Source organism: Thunnus thynnus, chromosome 2 (assembly GCF_963924715.1).
Source record: "Thunnus thynnus chromosome 2, fThuThy2.1, whole genome shotgun sequence".
In the NCBI taxonomy this organism is placed as follows: domain Eukaryota; kingdom Metazoa; phylum Chordata; class Actinopteri; order Scombriformes; family Scombridae; genus Thunnus; species Thunnus thynnus.
The window spans coordinates 11,659,043-11,683,230 of record NC_089518.1 but is presented as its reverse complement, the minus strand read 5'-3'; the positions used below and the strand labels follow the sequence as shown (position 1 = coordinate 11,683,230).

Here is a 24,188-nt window from a genome sequence, read left to right as displayed (position 1 = left end):
CGTTTTCAGTGAGTTATCTTGGAGATGTCTCTCTTTACCACTCGTTAAAAGAGTAGCAGACATTAATGAGCTCATTAGCTGGTTGTAGAGACATATACTCTCAGTAAAAGGTAACAAGGGTCAGTTAAGAGTCACAATATGGAACACAATGTGATATTTGATCACTTCCGCCTTATTATACAGTTCTGTGAGCAAAATCAACACTGGACAGATTCTACATGGAAAAACAGATGGCATGTAAATATTGATTTTAGTAAAGCAACTATTTGCTCTATGTTGTAATAAAATATGTTTAAATAAGAGGAGCTGCAGAGGAAAGTATTGATTGTGACGCCATGATAGAGTTTCTTCTCCTTGACCTGTGAATGTCAACTGGGGAATATACTGTAGTGTGTGTATGTGTGTCCTTCCAAGTGCTCAGCTAATCCCCAACATGAATGGTTTGACCTGACACACTTTGGCTGGTATGCACTCTTTGCCATCTGAGATTGGGCTTTTGTTTTCGTGTGAAAAATGAGAACCGCTGTAAAGTGAGATACTTGACCTTTGTGAAGTGTAAAATACAGTATATATACCACCCCAAGATCTAAATGGGGTTACTTTTTAGATAATTTAGAGTTTAGGGAAGGACGATTGTTTTCAAAGTTGGGTTTGGGAAGCTGTGAATGTTCTCTAGCTGGATATCACTTTGTCAAGATGTGTGGCTGTGGCTCTAAATAGTGAATATCAATACAATTACTATTGACAGCTGCAATTCAAAGGTATTGGCAGGGATACTCATTCTTAAAAACGCTTGTTGAACTGTAGTGTGCATACATGCATAAGTGTGTGTGTGTGTGTGCGTATGTGTGTTTTCTGTGACAGAGATGTCGCGGTGAGCGATGACTGTGCCGCAGCAGAAATGATTGCCTTTACAGCACCGTGTTGCTCCCAATCGTAGCTAAAAATAACCCTGCACCACAAGACAAGGAGGACAGAATCGGGGGAGGCTTTTTTTTATTTTTTCTCCTCTTTCTCTCTCACTCATTATCCGCCCTCCCTCGCTCAATCTAATTTATTCTCTCCTTCATTCATTATCTACACTCGTGCTGATTTTCTCTCTCTGGCTGTTTTTCTCCATATCCCTGCTCTCTCTCTCTCTCTCTCTCTCTATCTCTCTCTCTCTCTCTCTCTCTCTCTCTCTCTCTCTCTCTCTCTGTGTCTCTATCTCTCTCCCTCTCTGTCTCTCTATCTCTCTCCCTCTCTCTCTCTGTATGTCTCAAGCTTTAGTTTTCCATCGCCAGTGTTCTGGCCCCAGTGAAAACAGGCCAGTCACAATGCAAGCTCAGCTTACAGCCTCAGCCCATGTGGCTAGAACTGGCCGTGTTTTTCTACAATTAAATATAATTGGAGGGTTTTAAATATAGGCCCATTTTCTTAGTCCATGTGTTTTAAGAGTTTGCTGTTGGAGTGTGTGCTGTCCCTGTAAAACCACAGAGAGCTCTGTTTTCTGCCGGGGGGAAATGGGTGACGTGGAAGTGGTTTTATTTTCCAACACACAAGACAGACAGACCGGTCGTTCATATTTTTAGAGCTTTGTACCATTCAGAGTAATTCACTTTTCCCTCCCGGTAGGCTCTGGGCTGTTTGTGCCCTCCAGCAAGTCCCACTCTGGAAATGTAGATTATTAAGCAGATTTGTCTGCTGTTTCTCCTGCAGGAGCTGTCTGGGTTTTGTGGACTGACAGTGAGGCAGGTGCTTGCTTTGTCATTTGAGTGAAAAAGGCATACAGTAGGGCGAATTGGCAGGCCTTTAAGCTAGAGCAGCAATGATGTCTAGACACATTTGAAAGTCTGAGCCAAGGTTGTCTGGGATTTTTTTTGTGTAATGTAATATTTAGTGGAAGTTTTGTTCTTTAGCACCTAAAACATTTCTCAGTTTTAACACCAGGGGGCTCAGTAATAACATTCAGTGTTTTTAAATGACTTTAATTACTAACTTAATAAAAATTCTCTTAAACCTGCATTCATTTATTTTTTGACCACTTGGCAGCCGCTCAACAAGTTGTAAAAACACCATTGTTATATTATTACCTAATAAAGTATAAAGTTGTTTTTTCCATCAGACAGAACAACATTTGCATTCATTTGGAGTCGTGTTTCTGGCCACCTGGCAAACATAACTACAATATTCACTCTCTTTGTTGTTCTGTTTTGATCTCCACCAACTCCTGAAGGAAATACCAGATTTTTTTTAAATGCTAGGTGTTCCTGTATGTTCATCAGTTAGTTGCTAACTTTGCTACTGTTTTGTGCGGGGCAGGTACCATACAGTGGGTTTATTAGAGCTGTTTCACTGAAAACAGCTGCCTGCTTTGGCTGTAAACGATGATAAGAGTGGTTAGAAGGAATCATAACAATACAGTTGCTTGCCGGAAAATAAAAACAACCAGCTGAAAGACTCTAAAACGCTCTAGAGCTGAGGGGAACTGCAGAGTCGCAGGGACACTGAAGGACAATAAAAGACAATGATTACTATACAGTACTGTAGTAGTGTAATTGTGAGCTGGAGAATACAAATCAAATTGAATTAATAATTAATTAATATTAATATTCTCATGCTTTCAAATCAAAGCCTTCCCATAGAAAACTAGTGTAGCACTGGTCAATGAATTTTCAATCAATATATAATCAAACAAACAGCATTGTATCCATCATGTTCGAGGCAACTCAACAGAACAACAGAACAATTTTGGCCCAGTAGATCAGTTTCAACAGTTGCAGCCATTTATATTATGCTCCTCTTGGTGTGATGCTATATAGAACGCATCTATACACAGAGGTGTGACTCATACTCATGGACATGGTCCTTATGATGTTCAAGAGTACAGAGAATTAATTTTCCGAGAAGGGCATCATACTTGAGGTCCTCCTCCACCATCCTTTGCCTAGCCTTCCTACCTCATTTCATTAACTGCTTTCTGGGGATCAACCTCAGCCTCACACACACACACACACACGCATGCACAAACACACACACACACACACACACACACACACACACATATATATATATATATATATATATACTGGCAAGCAGTAGAGTGAGTCCACTTACTGAGACCTCTTCTTCTTCACATGCATGCCCTCTCCCTTTTTTCGAAACTGTCTCCCCTCTTCCTTTACTACTATTGGTGTGATGGACGGCATAAGGGGCGAGCAGGAGAAGGACAGGAGGGAGGAGGAGGAGGGGGAGAACGGTAATGGGCAGAACTAAGTTAATAGCCCTGCTAGAAGAGCAACATGCCTGCCAGTGGTGCCTGGAAAATTTAATTAGCCCCAGCCTCAGCTCCAGTTCCATTCCCAGTCCCTGTCCCTGTCTCTTCAGCCCTCACATCCAGCTATCAGAGAGAGGAGGATGTGAAGGAAAGGAAAAGGAATAAATAGAGTCATGAGGTAATATCCAGTAAAAAGTCAGCTCACAACTCATCTGCTTTGCTCCCCTTTTTGTCTGATAAATGCACAGACACAGTTTTGATCTAAGCATTGTTGTGTTGTGTCTGTTTCTGACAAATATCTGACAAATCAAATCTGTCTGTCTGTGGCAATAAATGAGGAAAGAGACAGGTAATAATGTATGTTTTCAACTTGCCCTGCGGCTGGATTGGATTTAAGACAGAGGAAACAAAGGCAAACCACAGGATGTGGGTAAACCCAAACATTGGGAAAGATTGTTGCTATATACATATCATATCACAATCAGATCAGCAATCTCCATAAGCCTTCTCTATGCATTGTCCTATTTATGGAAATTCAAGCACCGCGTATGTATGCATACTTTATCCAACATCTTAGGAGATATTTTTACAGCTTGATTAGGTTCTGTTTACAGGAATATATCACAATACATTTTACAACTTGTTTCACACGTTCATTGCATTACAGGCTGCTTTGTAGATGACTTACTTCACTCCCAACTCAACCCGACTGTTTACCCCTTCAGAACTCTTCTCAGCTGATAAACATCATTAATAAACCAGAAAGGAATAACATTTTTAGATCTTGAAAGCAGTTTGATTTATTTTGAGTTATGGGAGGTCATGGTAAACTCTTGGAATTTTTTATCATGGCCCTTCTGGGAATCCTGGCTTTTTTAGATAGCACACTTAGGAGAAGAAGGAGTGAAGATATGACAAAGATGATAATTTAGTGTTTGAACCTGTGAACCCTTTTCCACTTATCATTAGCATGCTGGATGTTAACATCCAGGACGCATTAAGTTCTGATCATCAAAGCTAATCTAGAGGTGAATAAAGTATTTGGATCATATTTGGGATATTATGTTGACATGATACATAGAGTAACCTGGTTATTCAGCCCCCTGTATAACTGATTCTAATATTATCCAGGTTATGAGCCTCCTCCTCCACATCCCAGACACTCTCTGTCATTTCTGGACCAACTGGGGTTCAGATATTACAGGTATCAGATGCTCACTTCCTAACCTAATTTTTCCCTGATTAGATGTTAATTTTAATTCTATTCTGGTTCAACTATTCTTACCTAATACAGCTTACAGTGCAGGCAACATCAGGTCTATATTAAAATTAATAAAGCTAAATAGTTCTACAGAACTTTCCTTTGATGGTTTCTATTAGTATTTAGTATTTAATATCCATGAAGAGAGGACTGTCAGTGTGGATCTGTTGTAGGAAGAAGGTCAGCACTAGATTTAAACAACCTCTCTTAAACCTCAGCATGAACAAATTACGGAAGTTTTACAATTTTCCACCCACAGCACTTTAAGGAGGTGTGGTTTACTTGCAAAATGTTGCTTATAAATAAATGCTTTTTGCATAGATGTTTTTTAGACCTGAAGCAGCTCTCCATCCCCCACTCATTCAAGCTCACTTTGAAACAGTGTGCTGCTGTTTATCTATGTGCTTTATGGATCCATGGTTCTAGGGGAACATATTTTTGACACTGGACATTCCTATCCAAAAGAACAATAAACTTAAGTTAGGTAGAAAGGGAAAGATGAATCTAGTTATCTAGTTTAGATTTCAGTCCTGGTTGATTTGGCAACATCTATGGTTACCATGGTAGCAGCAAGTGCGGTTTAATATGGCAACTCATTTAGCAGCTTCTTTGTCAGAAACAGAAACAGAAGAGAAAACTGGTGTATCTGTATAATGTGCAACCACCACTACCAATAAAAACTACTATATAGGGAGATAATTACTGAATATAAATACATTGAATGGCTATTGCAAAAAGAAATGTGATTCATTAATCTTAAAGATTATAACGTTAAAAGGACATCAGGTGTAAAGGGAGTTTTTGACATCACAATTGCACAGTATCAGCCTCATTCCCGTGAGACAGCAGGACATCCCTAACACACCCACCTCTGACAAACTGACAGGGGACAGCAAATGGACTAAATCTGATATAGCTTCACTGGCCTGAAACAGTGGCAGGACGCGGGTTGGAGAACGTCACTTCCACAGCACTCTGTCATCTTAAATAACATTCTGCCAGCAGGCTGTATGCCTGTCGTACTTGATGGATCACAGCCACGGTAAAGACATGCCTTTTCCTCCCCTCTGGCATATGTGATCAGTGTAAAGCTGACTGATTCCACCGGCTGGAGTAGTGTTACAGCTGGAGGACTGCGGGTGATGGTGAACAGCATCGTAATCGTGGACATTTCCCCTAAAATCTGTGATTTGTTCTACTTCAACTCAAGAAAATCGTAGTGTAACAAAGGTTCACGTTTCTCTCGTTACTTTGAAGTATGAAGGTTTAGATGAGCCTTTGTTTTTTTCCTGTAAATTGCTTTTTGCTTATGTGCTGGCCAAGACAAGTCAAAGACAGATGCAGGTATATTTTATGTTTTATATACAGAAGTAGGTTGAACAGAGGCTGTTGAACCTGTTTTTTGACGATGCAGAAACAAAAACACTCAACGTGCACAGTGTAAATTAGTGACATCATTCAACACTAATGTCACAGCGAGGTATGCACGAAGGCTTTTACATCAGGCTTGAATGTTAAACTTTAGTATCAGACCATGCAGCTTTTGTCTCCTCTAACCCGCCAGAATTGGTCGATTTATGTTTGCTTTGTAACACAATATTCAGCCATCTTCTGCCAATCATATTTCTGAAAACTCAGTAGTATACAGTGGATGGCAAAAACAACTCAATCAAGAGTTTCTTTCCACTCCCATCTTTATTCACTGCTTGTCTTCTTTAAGCTCGTGTTGATAACTGGCTGCTCCTGTGTTGACTGCATGTTGAATGTTGCCTGTCACAACTAAAACTGATGCTAATGACACAACAGTGGAGGTAATCAAGCTGTCAGCCTGGCAGGCAGGCATGAATGTTTGCTAGCTGTCATCATACCAGCGTTGCCCACAAGAGCACATTTGTTGTTTGATTCATGCCTGGATGCTGATGCTCCCTCTCTCAAATGCTCTCATGCATTTGGTTGGAAAAAATGATGAAACTGATCCTGTGAAAAAGGAGAGTTGAGAACATGTGCATCAGGGATGTAGCTGATGTTTAACTGAAAACAAAAGTCATAATGAAGGTCATAAAATAATTAGAAACATTATAAAGTAACAAAAAAAAATGTTTTTACCATTTTTTAACATGGCTTCTTTGTTGTTGCCCCTTTGGTAACTTTTATTATTCGGTCTCACTGTGTTGGGTGATTCAGAAGGACTCAGCTCATAATTCTTGATAGTATAACACTGACTCCTTACCCCTGCTCACTATCACACACTGTACATTTTGTAATTCTTTCCCTCAAACCCTGCCTTCGCACTCAAATAGCCGTTGTTTGCGCTTAGATTTGCTCTGCTTCTGCTCAAATAAGTTACTTTTTTTCCTACTGTCTTAGTGTGTTAGCTGCTTACTTTTGCTGTTGGTACTTTTCCCATTCCTAAATACTAAAATACAGATTAAAAAAAAGAAACACGGCGCTGTCCAGATTGTTTTTAGTCGCCTAATAACTGTGTTCACGCAACGTGACTTAACCAATTCAGTTTGAAGGAAGTAATAGCACCATTAACATAAAAAACTTACTTGTGGCCCTTGACTTTGGCGATCCGTTACACTCCTACTCCTGAGTCATGAAGGTGACGTCGTTTTCTCCTCCAGTACACTGACGGGAGGCTGGTGTGCTAAACAGCTACTATTATATTTAGCTATTATAGTAACAAGTCAGGTTCTGGTATATATATTAACTGTCCTTTTATTCAAAAAGTCGTAAAGAAAGCAAGGAAGAACATTTAATAAAGCTCTGGAGAGCAGGAGTGGATGAACCTGCTTAAAGAGTAATGCCCATACAGGACGCTCTAAGAAGTAAAGCGAATGCGCCCACAAGGAGGCAGGGGTCATTTCATTGGTCAACACTACACCTGGCATTCGATTGGTTAGGGGATGCTGACAGGGTTGTTGCACAAACAGTCTGAGAGCAGAGCAGAAATCTGAGAGCAGATGTTTCACCGGTACACAGAAGCAGCCTGAGTGCAAGGAGAAGGGCTGAAGCTGGAGCAGGAAATCTGTGCAAGCAGTTTGAGCACAAGCAGAGCAAATCTAAGCACAAGCAGGAGCTATTAAAGTGTGAGGGCAGGGTTTGAGGGAAAGAGTTACAAAATCTGAATGTGAAATCAATAAATCATGCTCTCAAATGTAAAGACCACATTCTTGAATAAACACAGGAAAAAAGCCTCATGGACATTTCCTTTGCCAATATGTTTTGAAAACCGTTTGTGAGAATACAATAAATAGACAGAATAAAGAATTGGACCTATGAAAAGGGGTTTGTACAGGCATGTGTATGTGTTTCTATGTACTGTACAAACTTCCATTTGGTGTGGAGAGGTATTTGGAGTAACACTGATTTACAGGATGTACTTCATTATTTTCAACCAAAAGCGCTTGACTATGTAGATAACGGAAATCACAAGAGGCACTTGAAGGCAGCATAAGCTACAGTACAAATGCAACAAAATGCAAACATTTATACCAACCATCCACTCACTCCACACTGTGATTAAAGTCAGTTTGCATCATCCTGCCAGGATAGATTTGAGTTTACCAATGTGTTTTCTTCAAACTTCGAATATACCCTGAAAGTTTTTAAAAGTGCTTGTAAAAATCTATTTTGAATCAGCAGTATAACAGTATAAAATTTACAGTAAATGCCTGAAGCGCAAAGAATGGGAAAATTTTGTCCTGAAATTGGCCTGTCAGGCAAACTTTACTCTCAGAAGACCTGAATCAGTAGAGATCTGTAAGTAAAGCCCTATGAATATGATCTGTGAAGCACACAGAATTATACAAAGTTGTCTTGAGGTTTGAGTGTGAGTTCAGTATCCTGCGTCACACTTTGTGTATGTTAGTGGTGTAAGCCAGACTGTGCCAGTAGTTGATTTTCAGTCGTGTGGCACTGCGTAACAGGCCGGCCCAGAGCGGAGCCACAGCCCAGCTTACACAGCTACAAGCTTCCCAGTTAGGCACTGGTTGCCTGGTAATCGCTGACGCACAGGAAGCCAGTCCAGTCACCAGCTGTAACCACAGAGGGGATGGATGTCTAGTGTCTCCACCCGGATGGATAATGCCCTTAATATAGAGATGTGACGGAGAGGGAGTTAAGTGGCAAAGGTCATGAGCTGCGTTCAAACTTAAAATATCACAAGAGTGCAGTACACAAATTAGTCTAATGAGTTTTTTTCTTTTTCCAATTTCTTGGCGAAGGAAGCCAGTTTTCTCCAGGCACAACCACAACAGAAGGACTGGAGTTATTTTTAGCCTGGGCCGGTCCGCTGAGACTTATTTTCTCATCCTGTGTGCACAGAGCATGATTTAACAGAGGAAATATTGACCGTCTGGAAAATGTACAGTAACCATTTTAAAGAACAGGGCGAGTATGTCAGTTTCACTGCTCCACTAATGGTCTGTTATTATGGGACAAGAGGGAATCACAGACTGTGGGTGTCTGTGTGCACACACAAGTGTATCAGTGCATTTATGTATGTAAAGTGTGTGTCTTTGAATACTTGGTGTGTGTGTGTGTGTGTGGTTAATCTTAACACTCTAGCTCTAAGCTGTTCTTCCTTTGGACTAACAAATCACTTGTAAGTCGCTGCAGATAAGAATCTCCGCTAAATGCCTGAATGTAAAAGGAGAAAAGAAGGAGGGCGATAAGTGATGAGAGACGAAGTCAGACAGAGACCTGAGGGATGAGTTAATAAAAACAGAAACTCCAGCCCTGTCAAACATGGACCTCAAAAAGTTTTTTTTTTCCTTTGGTGTATCATATTTGTTCTCCTCAAACCGGAGGCTGCCTCGCTCCAGAGCTTCCATGTGTTTGAGTGAAAACCCATCTGATGCTGATGCTTCAACACAGTATTTTTGTGGGGTTTTGTTGCCTGGCTGTGCTGCCAGAAATTCCTCCTTTCTGCTTTGTGTGTCTGTCTGCCTCTCTTTTATGAAACCTCAGGATACACATACCCAGCTCAGTTTAGTTTACCTCTTTGCAGAGGTATAGAACAGGCTGCCTGTTATATCGATGTGCAGATCGACACAAACACACATGAAAAGGTGATGAAAACACACAGTCCATCTTAAGTTTGTTGTGTCTGTCCCTCACATTTTACACTCTTTAATGGAAAACTAATCATAGTAATCGAGTAGTGTATTATGGCAATAGTGATACTGTACATTTTTTAATATTTATTTTTATTTTACCAGGAAAACCTCATTGAGATTGCAAGAGTGTCCTGGCCAAGACAGGCAGCAACATAAAGTTTCTGACAAACAACATTAAAACAAGTAATACAGACAGACCTCTGGTTAGTCAACATAAATTAATAAAATCATGAATAAAATTACAATAAAAGAGAAAATAAAATACAACCTTAGTACTAGAATTGGACTGAGAAAACCTCCCAGCAACCCTACTGACATTGGCAGATAGATGATGATGCACAGAATCCCCGCAGCAAAGCTTTAAACCTGCCCAGAGAAACCAGCGACTGTAATTTTCACTCATTTTGTAGAAGATTCAGAGTATAGAGAGCAGCCTTCATAAAAGCTCTTTTACCAAACTCTGTTCAAACCTTAGGTACAGTCAACAAAAACATGCTCCGTGAACAAAGAGCATTTTTCTGCAAGTTTTCTTTTCATGTACACACATACAGTAGATATGCTGGTAATAGCCCAAGAATGGCTTGAGGAATAAAATAATGCCAGTGGAGGAGTATTCGAAAAATCAGTGAGGGACAGCCAACCCGAGCATACAGTGTGCAGTGATGAGTAACGGCCTCACAGCCCGTAATGAATCTCAGTGCTCCATGATATACAGAGTCCAGAGAATGTAAGCACTGAGATGGTGCATTCATGTACAAAATGTCCCCAAAGTCAAGCATGAACAGAAACCTAGCAGAGACCAGTCTCTGTTTAGCCTGGAAGGAAAAACAGTTCTTATTTCTGAAGAAAAAGCCCAATTACTTACTTACTGTAAACTCACTATTGAGCAGCTCAGACACTGAGGATTCTTACAGCAATGTTATGAATATAGAAATGTCACAGTGATGTGGCTGCTATAAACTCAGTATTGATTACAACATACTGGTAGTCAGCTAAACCGTCACAGGGGAATTATAAAACTATTACAGTGACTTAATTAGAGTGCAGAATGTCCAGATGATGTGCCTAACATCACAGCCGGCTAATGAACAACCAATTTTGTTCTATCATTTTATTCCCAAATGTGGTTTACTGCCAATCCAAATGTGGTTTTGATTTCAACCTTGAGGTCTGTACAATATTTTGTCTGCTGTACAGCTGTTGTTATATTACATCAATTTCACTCACTTTCTATGTCTTCTTCTCTCTCCCTGAATCTCCCATTTCTTCTTTCTCTCCCCTATCCTGTTGTTACTCATTTTCTCTCAACCTTCGCTGTTATTCTTTTCCTCTTGTCACTTTCTTTCCATATTCCTTCCCTTTCTCTCTCCTCTTCTCTTCCTTTCTCTGTGTTTCTCTCCTCCAATCCACTCCTCCTTCCTCATCCCTCCTCTACTTACTCCTCTTAAATCCTCCCCATTTCTCCTCATAACCCTCTTACCTTATCACCTTTTTCTGCTCCCTTCTCCTTTATCCTCTTCCTGTCTACTTCTTGCTCTTCCATTTTTCCTCCTCCCTCCTCTCATAACCTGCAGGAACTCTGTGGAATCTGTCGTCCTATGAACCCCTGAAGATGGTGATCATCAACCATGGCCTGCAGACCATGACCAATGAGGTCATTATCCCCCACTCGGGCTGGGAGCACGAGCCAAATGAGGACTCCAAGCCCCGCGACGCTGAGTGGACCACTGTCTTCAAGAACACCTCCGGCTGCCTGAGGTAGAGTTAGTCAAATAGCAGTTCACTCATATTTATTTATTTATTAAACATGGTTTCGATTAACTATAAGTCCTGGATTTTTGAGAGATGTATTACAGCCAGAGATGAGAAGAGTTTTGATCACGCTGGCTTCATTTTTGTTTCAGTTATTTAAGCCAATAATACGTTCCAAATATCGGGTAGGAAAAATTATTAGACCAAATTGTTGGATGGCTCATTTAAGCGTAGAAGATGTATCCTGCAGATCAGTCAGGCTTCTGAGCAAAACCACTTTAAAATCAGGAAGCACACAGATAGATACTGCAAAACTGAGAGAGAACTGAGACACTTGGCAGGTTTATTCAGGTTTATTAATGTTTACAAAACGTGGACACATTCTACAGATCCTACTGGGTTTTATAGAGCGGATACCTGAGCTGACCTGGGCCTTGAATGACAAGAACAAATCACAAAGTTTCCTTTTATCAAGATAACATTGTAGAGGAGACAGGTGTGACATGATGAGACTTCTTGCTGACACCGGGCCATGGTCAGATTTTAGGTTCTTTGAGAATTTATGGGATGGCAAATGCTGCGTTCTTCATGTCCCGGCCGCTATATCTGCATGTATGTGAAGTATGTTGCACGGCTGTCTGTGGCAGGATTACAGGCTGACTCTGCTCTGTGACTGTAAGATGACTGAAACTTTTTTTTTATAGACTGTGGTTTGTTTTCCTCACTTTTCATCATGATTTGAAGTGTTAAATCACATCTTTAAGTGGATGATCAAATTATAACTTGGGTGTGTTTTCTACAATTTAATGACTTTGTTTACGTCCTCTCTTAACTGCTGCTGTATCGATTGGCAGAAGTTAATAAACTGTCTCTAACCTGTGATGAGCATCAAACTATACCATTGTGTTAAAATCAAATATCTTTTAGAGACAAGAAGGCTTATTGTATTGCACTCATCAGTCCTGAAGCCATGTGAGGTACTTCACCTTTGCCAAATTATAAGAAACAAGCCCTAAGTTACATTGTTAAGAAGACAGTTGAGGTTTATTGTTATTTTTTGTCACATTTAGGATACTTTCTGTTCTTGGGAAATGGTGTATAAATGTTTCTTTATTTGTTCCTTGTCATTCTAGAATGGGCTGGACGACTTTGTTAGCACACCACTCTGAGGCCAATGAGCAGCATTAGCTGCAAACTAAACAAGTTACAATTAAGTAATCACACAAATGAAGTTAGTCTCAAGCTTGTTAAGGCTGAGTGAAGCTTAATTGAGCCCACAGTGCAAATTGTTTCCTCATGACTGCCAGTCGGTATGTGTGTTTAGTATTTTTTGCATTGCACTGTTTTTTCTCCTCTCCCCCAGAAAAACAACACAAAAACATACATATTCACTTTTGAATTTGTATGTCCTCAACCCCCATGTTTGAGCTATAATCCTTCTGTTTATTATCTGATAAATCACGTCACTGAACCTTTTCAGGTGTGGGCCAGACAGCTCTGTTTTGACTCTTTTCAATGGCTGCAACAGAAACCTTGAGTTGTTATCCGGTCAGTCATCCCAAACGGTGTTAATTTCTCTATTTCCAGATAGACCGACCTCACTGTTGTGAGTAGTGTGTAATAAAGTAGTGTGACTCACTCTTTTCTGCTCAGCCTGGTCCAGGCATACTGTGGAAGAAGCAGTTGTTAAGGCCTTGATGGTCTCTAACACAAAGCTACAGAATGATTGTATGACTTGAACTTTTAGCTAGCAGAAAACTGCTGCCTCAGATCTCTGACCTGCAGTCAGTTTTTGCAGATTGTTTTCTAAAAGTTAGCCATCCAATCTGAAACATAAAAAACAACACATGACAGTAAACGTAGCAGCTGAATGAGTTTCTTTCCAGGGAGTGCTTGAAACGAAAGCCACAAACTGAGCAGAGACCATCATATCTCCATGTAATATTAGGTCTATCACTTTATCAGTCAAAACAGCCACTTCATCACCATATGCATAACCAAACTACCACCAACCAAGTACAAAGAGAAGTTTGAGTGGGTTCCAGTTAACATGCATACAACCACATGCTATGAAGTTACTTAAACAAGTGGCAAAAGTGGCCTCATGCAATCGACCACAAAGCACATTTGATCCAGACGTTCATCTGGGCTCACTCACCACGGGTGTCGACTGACTGGTTGTTGATGATGACTGCTCACTGAAAGTGGCTACAGCTTCTACCTGTGACTGTTTTACATTTTATTAAAGACACAGAGTATTCAAGAAATCTGCTTGTTAATGGACAGGATGTGTTAGGGGTTAACTCACTGTGCAGCTGCTATGATTTGAAAGTTATTGTGCGCTTGTTTGCATTTGCATTGTATTCCCAACAGCAGTTCACAAAGAGATGCAAGTTGTTCAGTACACAAACACAACAAGAAAACCAATAGACAAAAGGGAGGTTTTAAGCTGCATTTTTGACGAATTTGAATGCTTATGTCATCAGAAAATTTGTAACACCAGCAGAGAGTCAGCATGGAAAAACACATAACATTGTCCTTCCATGTTTATGAAGTCTATGCCATAGACTGAACTGTTACACTGAATGGTTTTGAAAGTCTAAAGCCATGATCCTCTGTGGATGAGAGAGAGAGAGCACGTTCACAACAGGGATCTAATCTTACCGCAGTCCTAATATATCCATTCTTGATCTAGTGACAAATAGTGATCACTTTTTAAAAACAGACAGTGACAGACCTTGTGACAGACTGTAGTAAAATGTGTATGTGGGTTATCATGCCTCAGCTGTGCTGTCTCCTCCTGGGCTGGCCAAGCCCGTTTAGACTGTAATCCAGAGCAGAACGTCTCCTGCAGTAGACGCCTGGGCGTGCTGGTTGACATCCAGAACAAAATAACATCCAAATCTAGCTCAGACAGAACAGACCAGAATGTATTTCACACATTATTGCAGTGAATTAGATGGTTTCCTGCTAGTTTTCTTCACAGCCAGTCAGACTGTAGAAAGTCTGGAAACTTACTTGTATTTGTTGAACATTTTTTGCTCAGCTGAAGAGCAGTGTCAACGAACCAGGAGGGAATAAATGAAAGCACTCAGACATAGATAAGGAAAGTCATAGAGAAGTCATGGAATTTTACATCAGGGCCACACGACCTCTTCCTCTTTCTCATTGTCTCTTTCATGATTCTCAATTTCTTTCAGTATCTGCCATGCTTCCTGTCTTTCTTTGTGTGTGTACGTATGTTTTTCACCTTCTCCCCAAACACTGTATCCACATCTCATCACCCCCGATGCCACATATCTCATTGCTACCACAATATCTCCCTGTCGCCCTCACTTGCTCAACCCGAGATGCGGGAGAATATGTCTCCATGGTAACTGTAACCAGGCCCACAGTTGCCTAGACGCAGGGTTTGTGCATTGGGGAGAAGTGCTGATGCCAGGGAGAATCTGTTTACTCACGCCAACAGAGACGCAGCTTACACCTCAATAGAGCTGGGGATAGTTTTATTATAATGGCCTCTTCTGTCAATAGGAGCCGTCTTATTTACAGTGTTTACGCTGTGGGGATGTGGAGGGGAAAGCAATGTGTATGTGTGTGTGTATGTGTGTCTCTGCGGTGGTGTTGGGGGCAGGGGTGTACCCTATGGTGTCAAAATCTGGTTCTGAATTTGAATGGGATAGGTTTTCTATTTGACACATCAATTTCTGCAAATTTTCTACATTATTGCAGGAATGTGTATAGTGTTTATGATGTCTGTTAAGTGGTAGACTTTAGTAGTGTGGCTAATTTAACAAAAGAAAGGTTATGATTTAGCTAAATTACATTTTTTTTATGCCTTTTAACATATTTTGATCTCTTTTCTTTCTCAAATTGTGTGAGAAGAATCTGAACAAAGAAGCAGATCAATATGCTGAATCAGAAATGGAATCAGAATCAATAAAAGCGAAAGCATACCCAACTCTATAGGGTACACATATGGTCCTGCGGTGTTGCCGTTGACCTTGCAGGGTGTTAGCAGAGGTCAGCCATGTCTCCATCCATCTCCATCAGTCTCCATCAGTCCTGCTCTAGTCTACTCCTCTCAGCTGCTCTATTGTCCTCTGATGGCCACATGACTCTGAGTGACCTTCACACCCACACTTCATCTGATAAAGCAGACACACCACAGACACGTCCAGATCACAGTGACGAGCTGTCAGTGTCTGTGCAGACACAGAAAGACACAGACAGAGGACCGTATGCACACCCACTTATTCTTTTAGCCCTTAACAACAGAATGCTCTTCACAGCAGTCACTGGTTCCTTGCTAAATGAGAGCAGAAATAGGCCAAATTTGTCAGATTTGTGTAATGGTACCTAAAATGGTATACAGTACATGTCCAAATTGATGCCCTGAATATTTTCAAAATTGGAACCTTTTCGTAATGGTACTCATCCATTGTGATGTCTGTTATTCACTCTGCTATAACTAGAAAGATAGGCTGTCTGGCTTAGTTGCATTGCTGAAGAGCACAGCAGACTGAAAATCATCAATGTCTAACGTTTTTTGTTACTAGTTCCTGGTTAATAATAAAAGACCTTGTGCTTTTAGAGGGAACTATATTCCCTAAATGTCTGTACTTCAGAGAAAAGAGAATGTCCTTATTTTTCTTAGAACTACAGTATCATTGTGTTTTGGTATTTTGTCATGATGTTCCTCGGCCATCAAAATATGGGCTTGTCAGTGTTGTCATGGTAAGAAAATGCATTGGTAGGTAACAGAGAAAGGACGATGTTTTGCTTCAGTAAATCCTAGAAATGGCACTAGTTCTGAAAATGTTGTGGATGTTGAAATACACCAGTATTAAATGACACAGATTTCTCTGAGCATCTTTCAAACACGTGGATATCCTGCAAACTGCCTCATCTAAACTACTGCAAGATTGTAGATTATTAGATTTAGTCATGATTTGTGGTAATAAACAACTCATTTATAGCAGCAGAGCACAAAGTGGGTGCTGGAACAAGCCAAGGGTGCCTTAAGATGATCATTTTTTCACGGTACATTTATAATAATCTTTCACCACTCAACAATTCATTTTTGTGTTATGCTTTCAAACACTGCATAAATGAGCAATGAACATTAAAGTATTAAAAGCCAATTAAATAAAGCAGTCAGAATACTACAGCTAGAATTGCTGACATGGTACCTCACAATTGCTGGTTGTCATAGTAACGCCACACACTTTCCGGCATGTGATTCTTCCAGGTGCTCAGCAGTCAGAGAATGGGAATGTCAGAGCAAGTGATGGAAGGTTGTCACTGTCTAAGTCCTCAACCCAGTCTGGAGACGACTAAAAGAACTAAAAGCAGAGTATACATGAAAGCTACGTGGCTAACAGCTTTTTGTGTTTAGGGGAAGCTAGCTGTCCCATGCCAGAATGCCTCATCAGCAGGAAAAGCTATCAGATACAGAGATAGATCTGATAGAACCTACTTGTCAGCACTGCCACAACACAAAGTAACTAAGAGCTAAATGAAAAACAGAATCTACGCATGATGCCATGTGTGCATGTTTTTGTCCTTGAGTCACTAAGATGAAAACAAACATCACTGTTAAACTCAACCAAAGAAAAATATTTAACCAATTAGCATATTTATTTTTCTGCAAATCCTCATGTCAACACGGCTTAAAACTTTATGCTTCTTTTTTGAGTGATTGATAACAGGCCAATATTTTACATCAGGGTTTGTTCTTGGACATATCATTATTATTTTCTTTTTTTTTTTGTCAGAGGAAGTACAAGTAATACAAAAACAGATGGTTTAATGTCAGATGTATCAATAATCATAAGTCCCTACAGACCTTAACCCCCATTAAGAGTTAATATTACACCCCCAGATAACCTGTCCAGAGGCACCTTCCTGCACAGCCTCCACTGACAGATGCACCGTCCATAAACCTTCCACAGAGACAACTGCTCCCTGAAAGACTTCTGGAAATGAAACAGCTGACAATAAAACTCTTGTGTCTGTCTGCCCCCAAACACACTCCTGTCAAATAAATCCAAGGCGGGCGCTCATCTGGATCCGTTTACAGGGGAGGTGGTGACCATTTTCTGACAGCTGAAGACGCATAGGTTTGGTTTATGAGTGGGTCCAGATGGCTGGTGCTGTCTGCCTGGTGTCTACCAAAGATTAGTTTTAATTAGCACAAACTGCAGGATGGTTCTGTGGGTCTCCACTCCATAGACGACAGAAGACAGCAGTAGAAATGCCTATGCAGACACCAACCATGAAGATAACAAGGTGTCAGGCAGGTGATGTAGTTGTGTGTGTGTGCTGTAGAGGTCCTGATTGGGTTTCAGGAGTTGTAGTTCATTCCCCCACTAGTTGTTCTCATGCTAAAAATTAGAAGCATCCGCCAAACAAATTAGTTATATTATTAATTTGAGAGGTGTTTTAATTGCTCTACAACCATTTATTTTGTAAAATAGTAATTAATCCGCACAGATCAATTGCTATGATGCATTTCATACAGTGTAATATGACTTTGAAGGGCTGTCTATTGTTGTTAAACCAAAATATACACATGTGCAGCAGTGTGGGGTGTGATGTGTTTTTCAGTCCACACAGCACTATCCAGCTCTGCTTACCTCCACAAGGCTGCCACTCTTCCACGGGCCTAACTGGGGGTCGGCTAATGGGATTATGTGGGTTGGAAGCCCTCATAAATGAAGTCCCTGGTGAGGAGCGGGGTGCCCCAGCTATCCTTTAACCCTCTTTAAAGCCTCGCCTTTCACAGTCAGTCAGACAGCCGCACTAAGACTGCACCAGCTCTGCTGCCGGTGCTCAGGAGCTGAGCTCAGGGCACCGGCTGATGTAACAGGGATAGAATATCCCTTTGTACCAAAAATGAAATTTATATTCATCATTTTCTTAAGATTATTTCTAAAGCAGTCTGACTTTATTACATTGTACATTGTGCTTGAAGATAAAGGTCATGGGTCACATGCAAAGCTACAAAATCACATGGTGAGGTTAGACTGGTATTGGTTATATTGAGCTTTTTAACAGTCACACTTGTTGTCCAGTCTGTAAACTTGTTATATTACACTTGTTTCCCATTGGAACCACTAAGCCTGTGGTGCCACTGATGTAATGTTTTAATCTTTCATCGTTTCCCTGTTCCTGTGAGAAACATATTGCATACAGCTTTATTTTATATTTACAAATGTGCATTAAATTAATATATTCACATCCATGTTACTAGTAGTGGTGGTAATGCCACAGTTTGTAGTTGTAGTAGTGATAACACTAGGTGTAGCAGGGGAACTACTGTTTGCAATGTTCTACCAACTGTTTTAGTGGTTGGTCTCTCCTGGTAAGAATCAAATTATGAGCAAATCACATGAGATTTGGGGTAAATTTAAGGGTTCATGAAAATATTTGAATTTTGTGAAAGCGATGGCTATTTGGACAATATATTGACTTTTGACCGCTAGGACTAAAAAAAAATAGCTGAAGAAGCCTAGCCGATCAAAACTCATTCTGTAGTAAACCCCTTCAACATGTCCTTATTTTAAATCATGAATCTCACAGCTTACTGTCTCTTATAAACTATATCAAAGCTGCTAACAATAGTTACTTGGCTCAACTTTTAAAATCAGCTTAAAGTTGGATAAAGATACATTTTCTAAAAGCTGAATTATTAGCTGCAGAACAGCAGCAATGATTAATCCTCAACTGACGCTCTTTCTGCAGGTTTCACAACTGTATTAGAACAGCTGCTGTATGTCCTTTCAACAGTCTAGTTATACCTTGTTCACTCTCTTTTACATGCCTCTCTCGTGCTTACCGAATGTGTGTGTGTGTGCGTGTCTGACTTTGTTCCTCTAGAAATGTGAGCTCAGACGGGGCAGAGGCTCGGCGCAGACTGAGGGAATGTGAGGGATTGGTGGACGCCCTGCTGCACGCCCTTCAATCAGCTGTAGGGAAGAAAGATATGGACAATAAGGTACTCATTAAATCACATATTAGTTAACACTAATGGTATGTGCATACATACATGTCGTCAGTCTTTTGTACAGTAGCTGGTGAAATCCATACCGATGTAGACAACACCCTCTCTGCCTCTCTTTCCTCCCAGTCTGTGGAGAACTGTGTCTGTATCATGAGGAACCTTTCCTACCACGTCCACAAAGAGGTGCCGGGGGCCGAAAAGTTCCAGGATCCATCAGCACCACAGGCCCCCGGCTCAGCAGGACCACAGAGGAAGAAGAAGGATGACGCTGGCTGCTTTGGAGGCAAGAAGGCCAAAGGTGAGGAGGGGACAGATTTTTTAAAAATTGTTGAATTTCAATCCACAAGGAGATTTCTTCCTCTTCACAGGCAACTTAGGACAAATTATAAAAGTTACTCTTAAGTGTGGAACATTTTGCTAAAGTGATAGAGGCTGCATGTAGTGTTTTCATAGTCAGTTATTGTTTTCACCTCTTGCGCTCTTTTCTTTTTTTTTCTTTACAAAAAACCTGAAGGATGTGGAAATAATTGACAGACAGCAGAGCAATTATTCAAACAGCTGGATTGCAGAGATACCATTCTTTTCTTTGTTGGTCTCCAGTTCTTTGTTGCATTTTCTCCTCAGCGCTGGGCTCATGCAAATCCCCATTGACCATGATAGCATTTTACAAAATGTGAAGTAAGCCATCACATCTGCTGCACATATAGAGTATATATTTTGGATGTTCCAAATGCGGTCATCTCTCTCGACATTGTCATGAAAGTAAGGTTTAACTTAGTGAGATTACATGACTCAGTTAAACTGTTTGCTCATTTAGGGAATGAGACAGAAAACAAATAATTGATTACAGTTTTTAATCTTTATCTTATCTCTTCTCACATAAAACAGTAGGAAGAGATATCACATACAGAGACACTATAATCAACTCAGATAAACAACAAATTAAAGCCATCACTTCTCTAAAATGCCATTATGTGTAAAGAAACACTCTCAAAAATAGAACAATTGACAACAATAATACATACTGACTCTTACATTTGTACAAGCTACCACTCTGACATTGCACAGTGAACTTAAACAAATCTAAAACTAGAATTTAGAGTGTTGTGTGTGTGTTTCTGTGGCCTCTGTAACCTCTTAGCTTCAAAACAAGACTTCATTTGTGTTCAGCCACCTCTGTAATGGATGTCTATCATGGCACCGTCTGCTGCGTCAGGAGGCTTTTGTCGTTATTGACTCTCCTTAACAGATGCCATGTACGTATGTGTTGTTAGCAATGTCTTAATCAGCGTTCTCCCAGGCCGTGAGCTAAACAACACTGTTATCTCCCTGCTGTACAACAATAATAGCTGCCATTAATCAGTCAGCCAATGAGGTGTGACTACCAGGCAGTGACCCCTGACTTCTAACGACTCATTGGAGAATCCTTTCAGTTCAGGGGTCAGGACAACACAGAGCTTATATGTATACAGATTTATAAAAAAGCCAATTAACCACATAAAGACTTTCACACATACATTGAAAAATGAGATGTGTTTGGCTGCTGCAGACCCTGAAGGTGTTCTTTGAGAGAAAAAAAAAGGCTCAGGTACAGAAACATTAAACGCAGCTATAAAGGAGCAGGCAGGTTTTTAAGTGACACTGTCGGCAGTATGCTTGGTAATTTCTTACCTTAAATAGGCAAAGTTTGGCCTTGTCTTCAGTTTAATGTCACATTCAGCCTAAAATATGCCGTTATGACCAACGCACGCTTATCAGCTCGAGCTTTGTTTTAGCTAATAAACAGTCTGATTCTTGCCTGTTATTTTCATCTCTTTGAGCACATTTCTATTCGCAGTGATTTTAATGAAGCACTTCTACAAACGCTGGCAACCTGTGCTGTTGTTACATATATGTTTCACTGTGACTCTAATCTGTCTGTGTAAATAACTTGCAACAGTTGAGGGCTGATTCCTTTCTCTCTCTGTCTTTTCCTTTCTTCTTTGTAATTTTCTTTGTTTTTTACTTCCTGGCTTTACTCGTATGCTATCTTCCTTTATATTTCACTATCTTCCTTTATGTTACTATCCCTTTTCTCTCTAAAAAGCCACCCCACTGATGCCGACTCTTTGAACACGCTTCCCAGAGAGCACCTATGGACTACTAATGGCTTCCTATCTTACCTCTTTTCTATTTCAAAAGTACTTCCTCCTCGCTCTTTGCTCCCTCTCTCCTCTCTTTCTCTTTACTTTTTCCTCCTTTCTTCTCATTCTCTCACCGTCCCTTTTTGTAAAAGATGAGAGATTTTTTGTGGGAAACTGTCTATCACATGTTTTGCACAGCCTCTTGACACGCACACACGTCTTTTTCACCATGCTTCTTCTCTCTTCTCTATGCTTTGTGTTTTTTGGCATTGCTGCTGCTTCCTTGGCTAACTGTAGAGGAATGGTTTAATCAAGGTGAGTGTCCCCCCTTCAACTCTCCTCACTTCAGCTGTCCTCCCCCTCCTTTCCACTCTCCCTTCTGTCCTCCTCCTCCTTCCTCCTGGCTGTAGAATATAGTTATAAGTAGTTTTGGGTGTCCTCCAAAAACCTTAGAAAGTTCCAAGGACTTCAGAAATTGGGATGTTTCACTCATTTCACATGCATTGCTTCACCATACCTACTTTACCTGCTGTAGCACTGAGTTTTATAGACTCTACCCGTCCCAGTCCTCACACACTGTTAGAATTAGTTGTTCCTCAGTCCTCAAAGGTAAAGGCAGCACTTGGTGAAACAGGTAAGCCTATCAGCATCTGACAGTTTGTAGAATAGAGCTTGACTTCACCCCAGAAAAAAGTGTTAAGGTGCTTTCAGATGCTTGTTAGATGCCAGAACACTGCACAACAGTTTATAATGCCCTCATTTAAACGAATGAGAGGGCTGCATTACTTCATGTAGGGCTAAAGTCAGTCTGAACGTGGCCTAATGTTGCCATCTGAGACAGTTAGCTTAGCTTAGCATAAAGGCTGCAAGCAGCTAGCCTAGCTCTGTCCAAAGATAACATAATGAATGGCCGCGGTTAAAAGACATCAATGTTGACTGTTGGTAGGGTGCAGGGCTTGAACCATAGTCCATAAAGTCAGATCCTTACACACAACCATCCACCTCAACCTCTTCTCATAGAGATTTTGCAATAATTCAACAATATCACATTATTATTGCTATTGCTTCTAGGTTAACCCTAGAAGCAATAATGATAATAATAATGTGATATCGTAAAAGTACTGAAGAACCCTAAACGTAACCCTCTTCTTGATAATACTCTCTGTCTGGTAAATATAAGGCTACAGCCAGCAGCCAGTTAGCATAGCTTAGCATAATACTGGAAGCAGGGGAAAAGCGCTAACCTGGATCTGTCTGAAAGGAATTAGGTGTGCTGGTCACTGGTCACCAGGAATAAGTTTTAGCAGGTAACTCTGTTAAACCACAATTTCATTTTTTATTAATTAATTTCAGTTTGTGTACAGATTAAACTGAAGAGAAACAACATGTTACTTTGTGAGCTTTAGAGATGCTGGTGGGTGTATTTTTGAGCTTTGAAAAGAGCCAGACGAGCTGTTTCCAGTCGTTATGCGAAGCTAAGCTAATGGCCTTCTGGCCTTAACTCCATTATTAACGCACAGACATGAGAGTGGGATCAATCTTGTTATCTAACTGTGTAAGTATACAGTATTTTTCCAAAATGTCAAACGACTCCTCCCAGCAATATGCCAGAAAGGTGGCAGTGGTAACTGCTTGCAGTCTGAAAGCACCATTTGAACATGTAATAATAGAGCCATCGATTGAGGCCCAATACAATACAATATTATATAGTTTATTTTATTTGGCATAAATATGCCAAATAAATATTGTATTGATACATATTAGAATCATATTCATAATCATAATTGAGATTGAGCTTCCCATAATTAGTGTAATTTTAGTGGTGTAAGTCTAAAAGTAGTGTAATACTGATCATTTTAGAGGGAGACAGCACTAAATAGTTAATATCTTATTTCAAATTGAAGCCCAATATCCTCTATCCCTTGATTTACGCAACTTAAATGTATGAGCTTGTTTCCTGAAGGGAAGTGGCTGTTCAGCCCAGAGGGAGAGCTTCATAAATTCTTCCTACCCTGTTGAGGAATCAGCCTTTCTGCTCTGTATCTCTGTGTTGTCCCATGGGCATGTCCATGTGCATGTGAGATGACCATTAGCTGGCTGCACCATAATCACCCCACCCCACCCACTCCATTTCCCTTCTGGCACTGCATTATTTAAGGTGTTTGCCTGCTCAGGAAGTACTCCTGTTACAGTAAAAAAATGTGTATATGTGATCATGGGAAAAAGATGTGTAAAACAGGAGTGCAGTTGTGAGTGAATACATATGTGTTTGTGTCTGTGTGCGTGTGTGGTCTGGTGCTCATACAGTGTGTTTTTGGTGTAAGTCATCTCTGTGAACACACTCATGTTTGATAGCCAAAGCATCAGACAATGTAGAATCTATTTGTGTGTTTGACCATATCATGCTTGTAGCTCTCTGTATTGTGTCTACATGCAAACATTCATGCTTTCTTGTGGGTTGGTGTGTAGACCTGGTTTAGACCAATATGTGAATTTGCCAAATTAATGGATCAGTGTTGTCCTTTTATGAAAAATCAGGCTGTCATTTTGTTCAACCCTTATTGAAACTTGGGTTACTCTGAGCAGCTAATAGCTCACCTTTAACAATTTAATTAGCTCTCAAGTGCTTTTGAATGCTGTCTGAAAGGCTTGACAAGACTGCAAAAAT

At 40.4% G+C, this 24,188-nt stretch overlaps 1 protein-coding gene across 11 annotated transcripts in view; it reads left to right on the top strand.

Moving 5' to 3' along the window:
• Nucleotides 1-24,188, top strand: part of arvcfb (ARVCF delta catenin family member b) — a 239,117-nt gene that overhangs the window by 170,281 nt on the left and 44,648 nt on the right. For 9 of the 11 annotated variants that reach the window (XM_067603116.1, XM_067603153.1, XM_067603098.1 and 6 more), the window contains 4 exons: nt 11,215-11,398; nt 19,274-19,391; nt 19,524-19,695; nt 21,818-21,835. In XM_067603116.1, the coding sequence (XP_067459217.1) occupies nt 11,215-11,398; nt 19,274-19,391; nt 19,524-19,695; nt 21,818-21,835 (492 nt within the window). The remainder of the gene's footprint in view (nt 1-11,214; nt 11,399-19,273; nt 19,392-19,523; nt 19,696-21,817; nt 21,836-24,188) is intronic. The other 2 variants (XM_067603162.1, XM_067603089.1) reach the window with 1 other exon arrangement.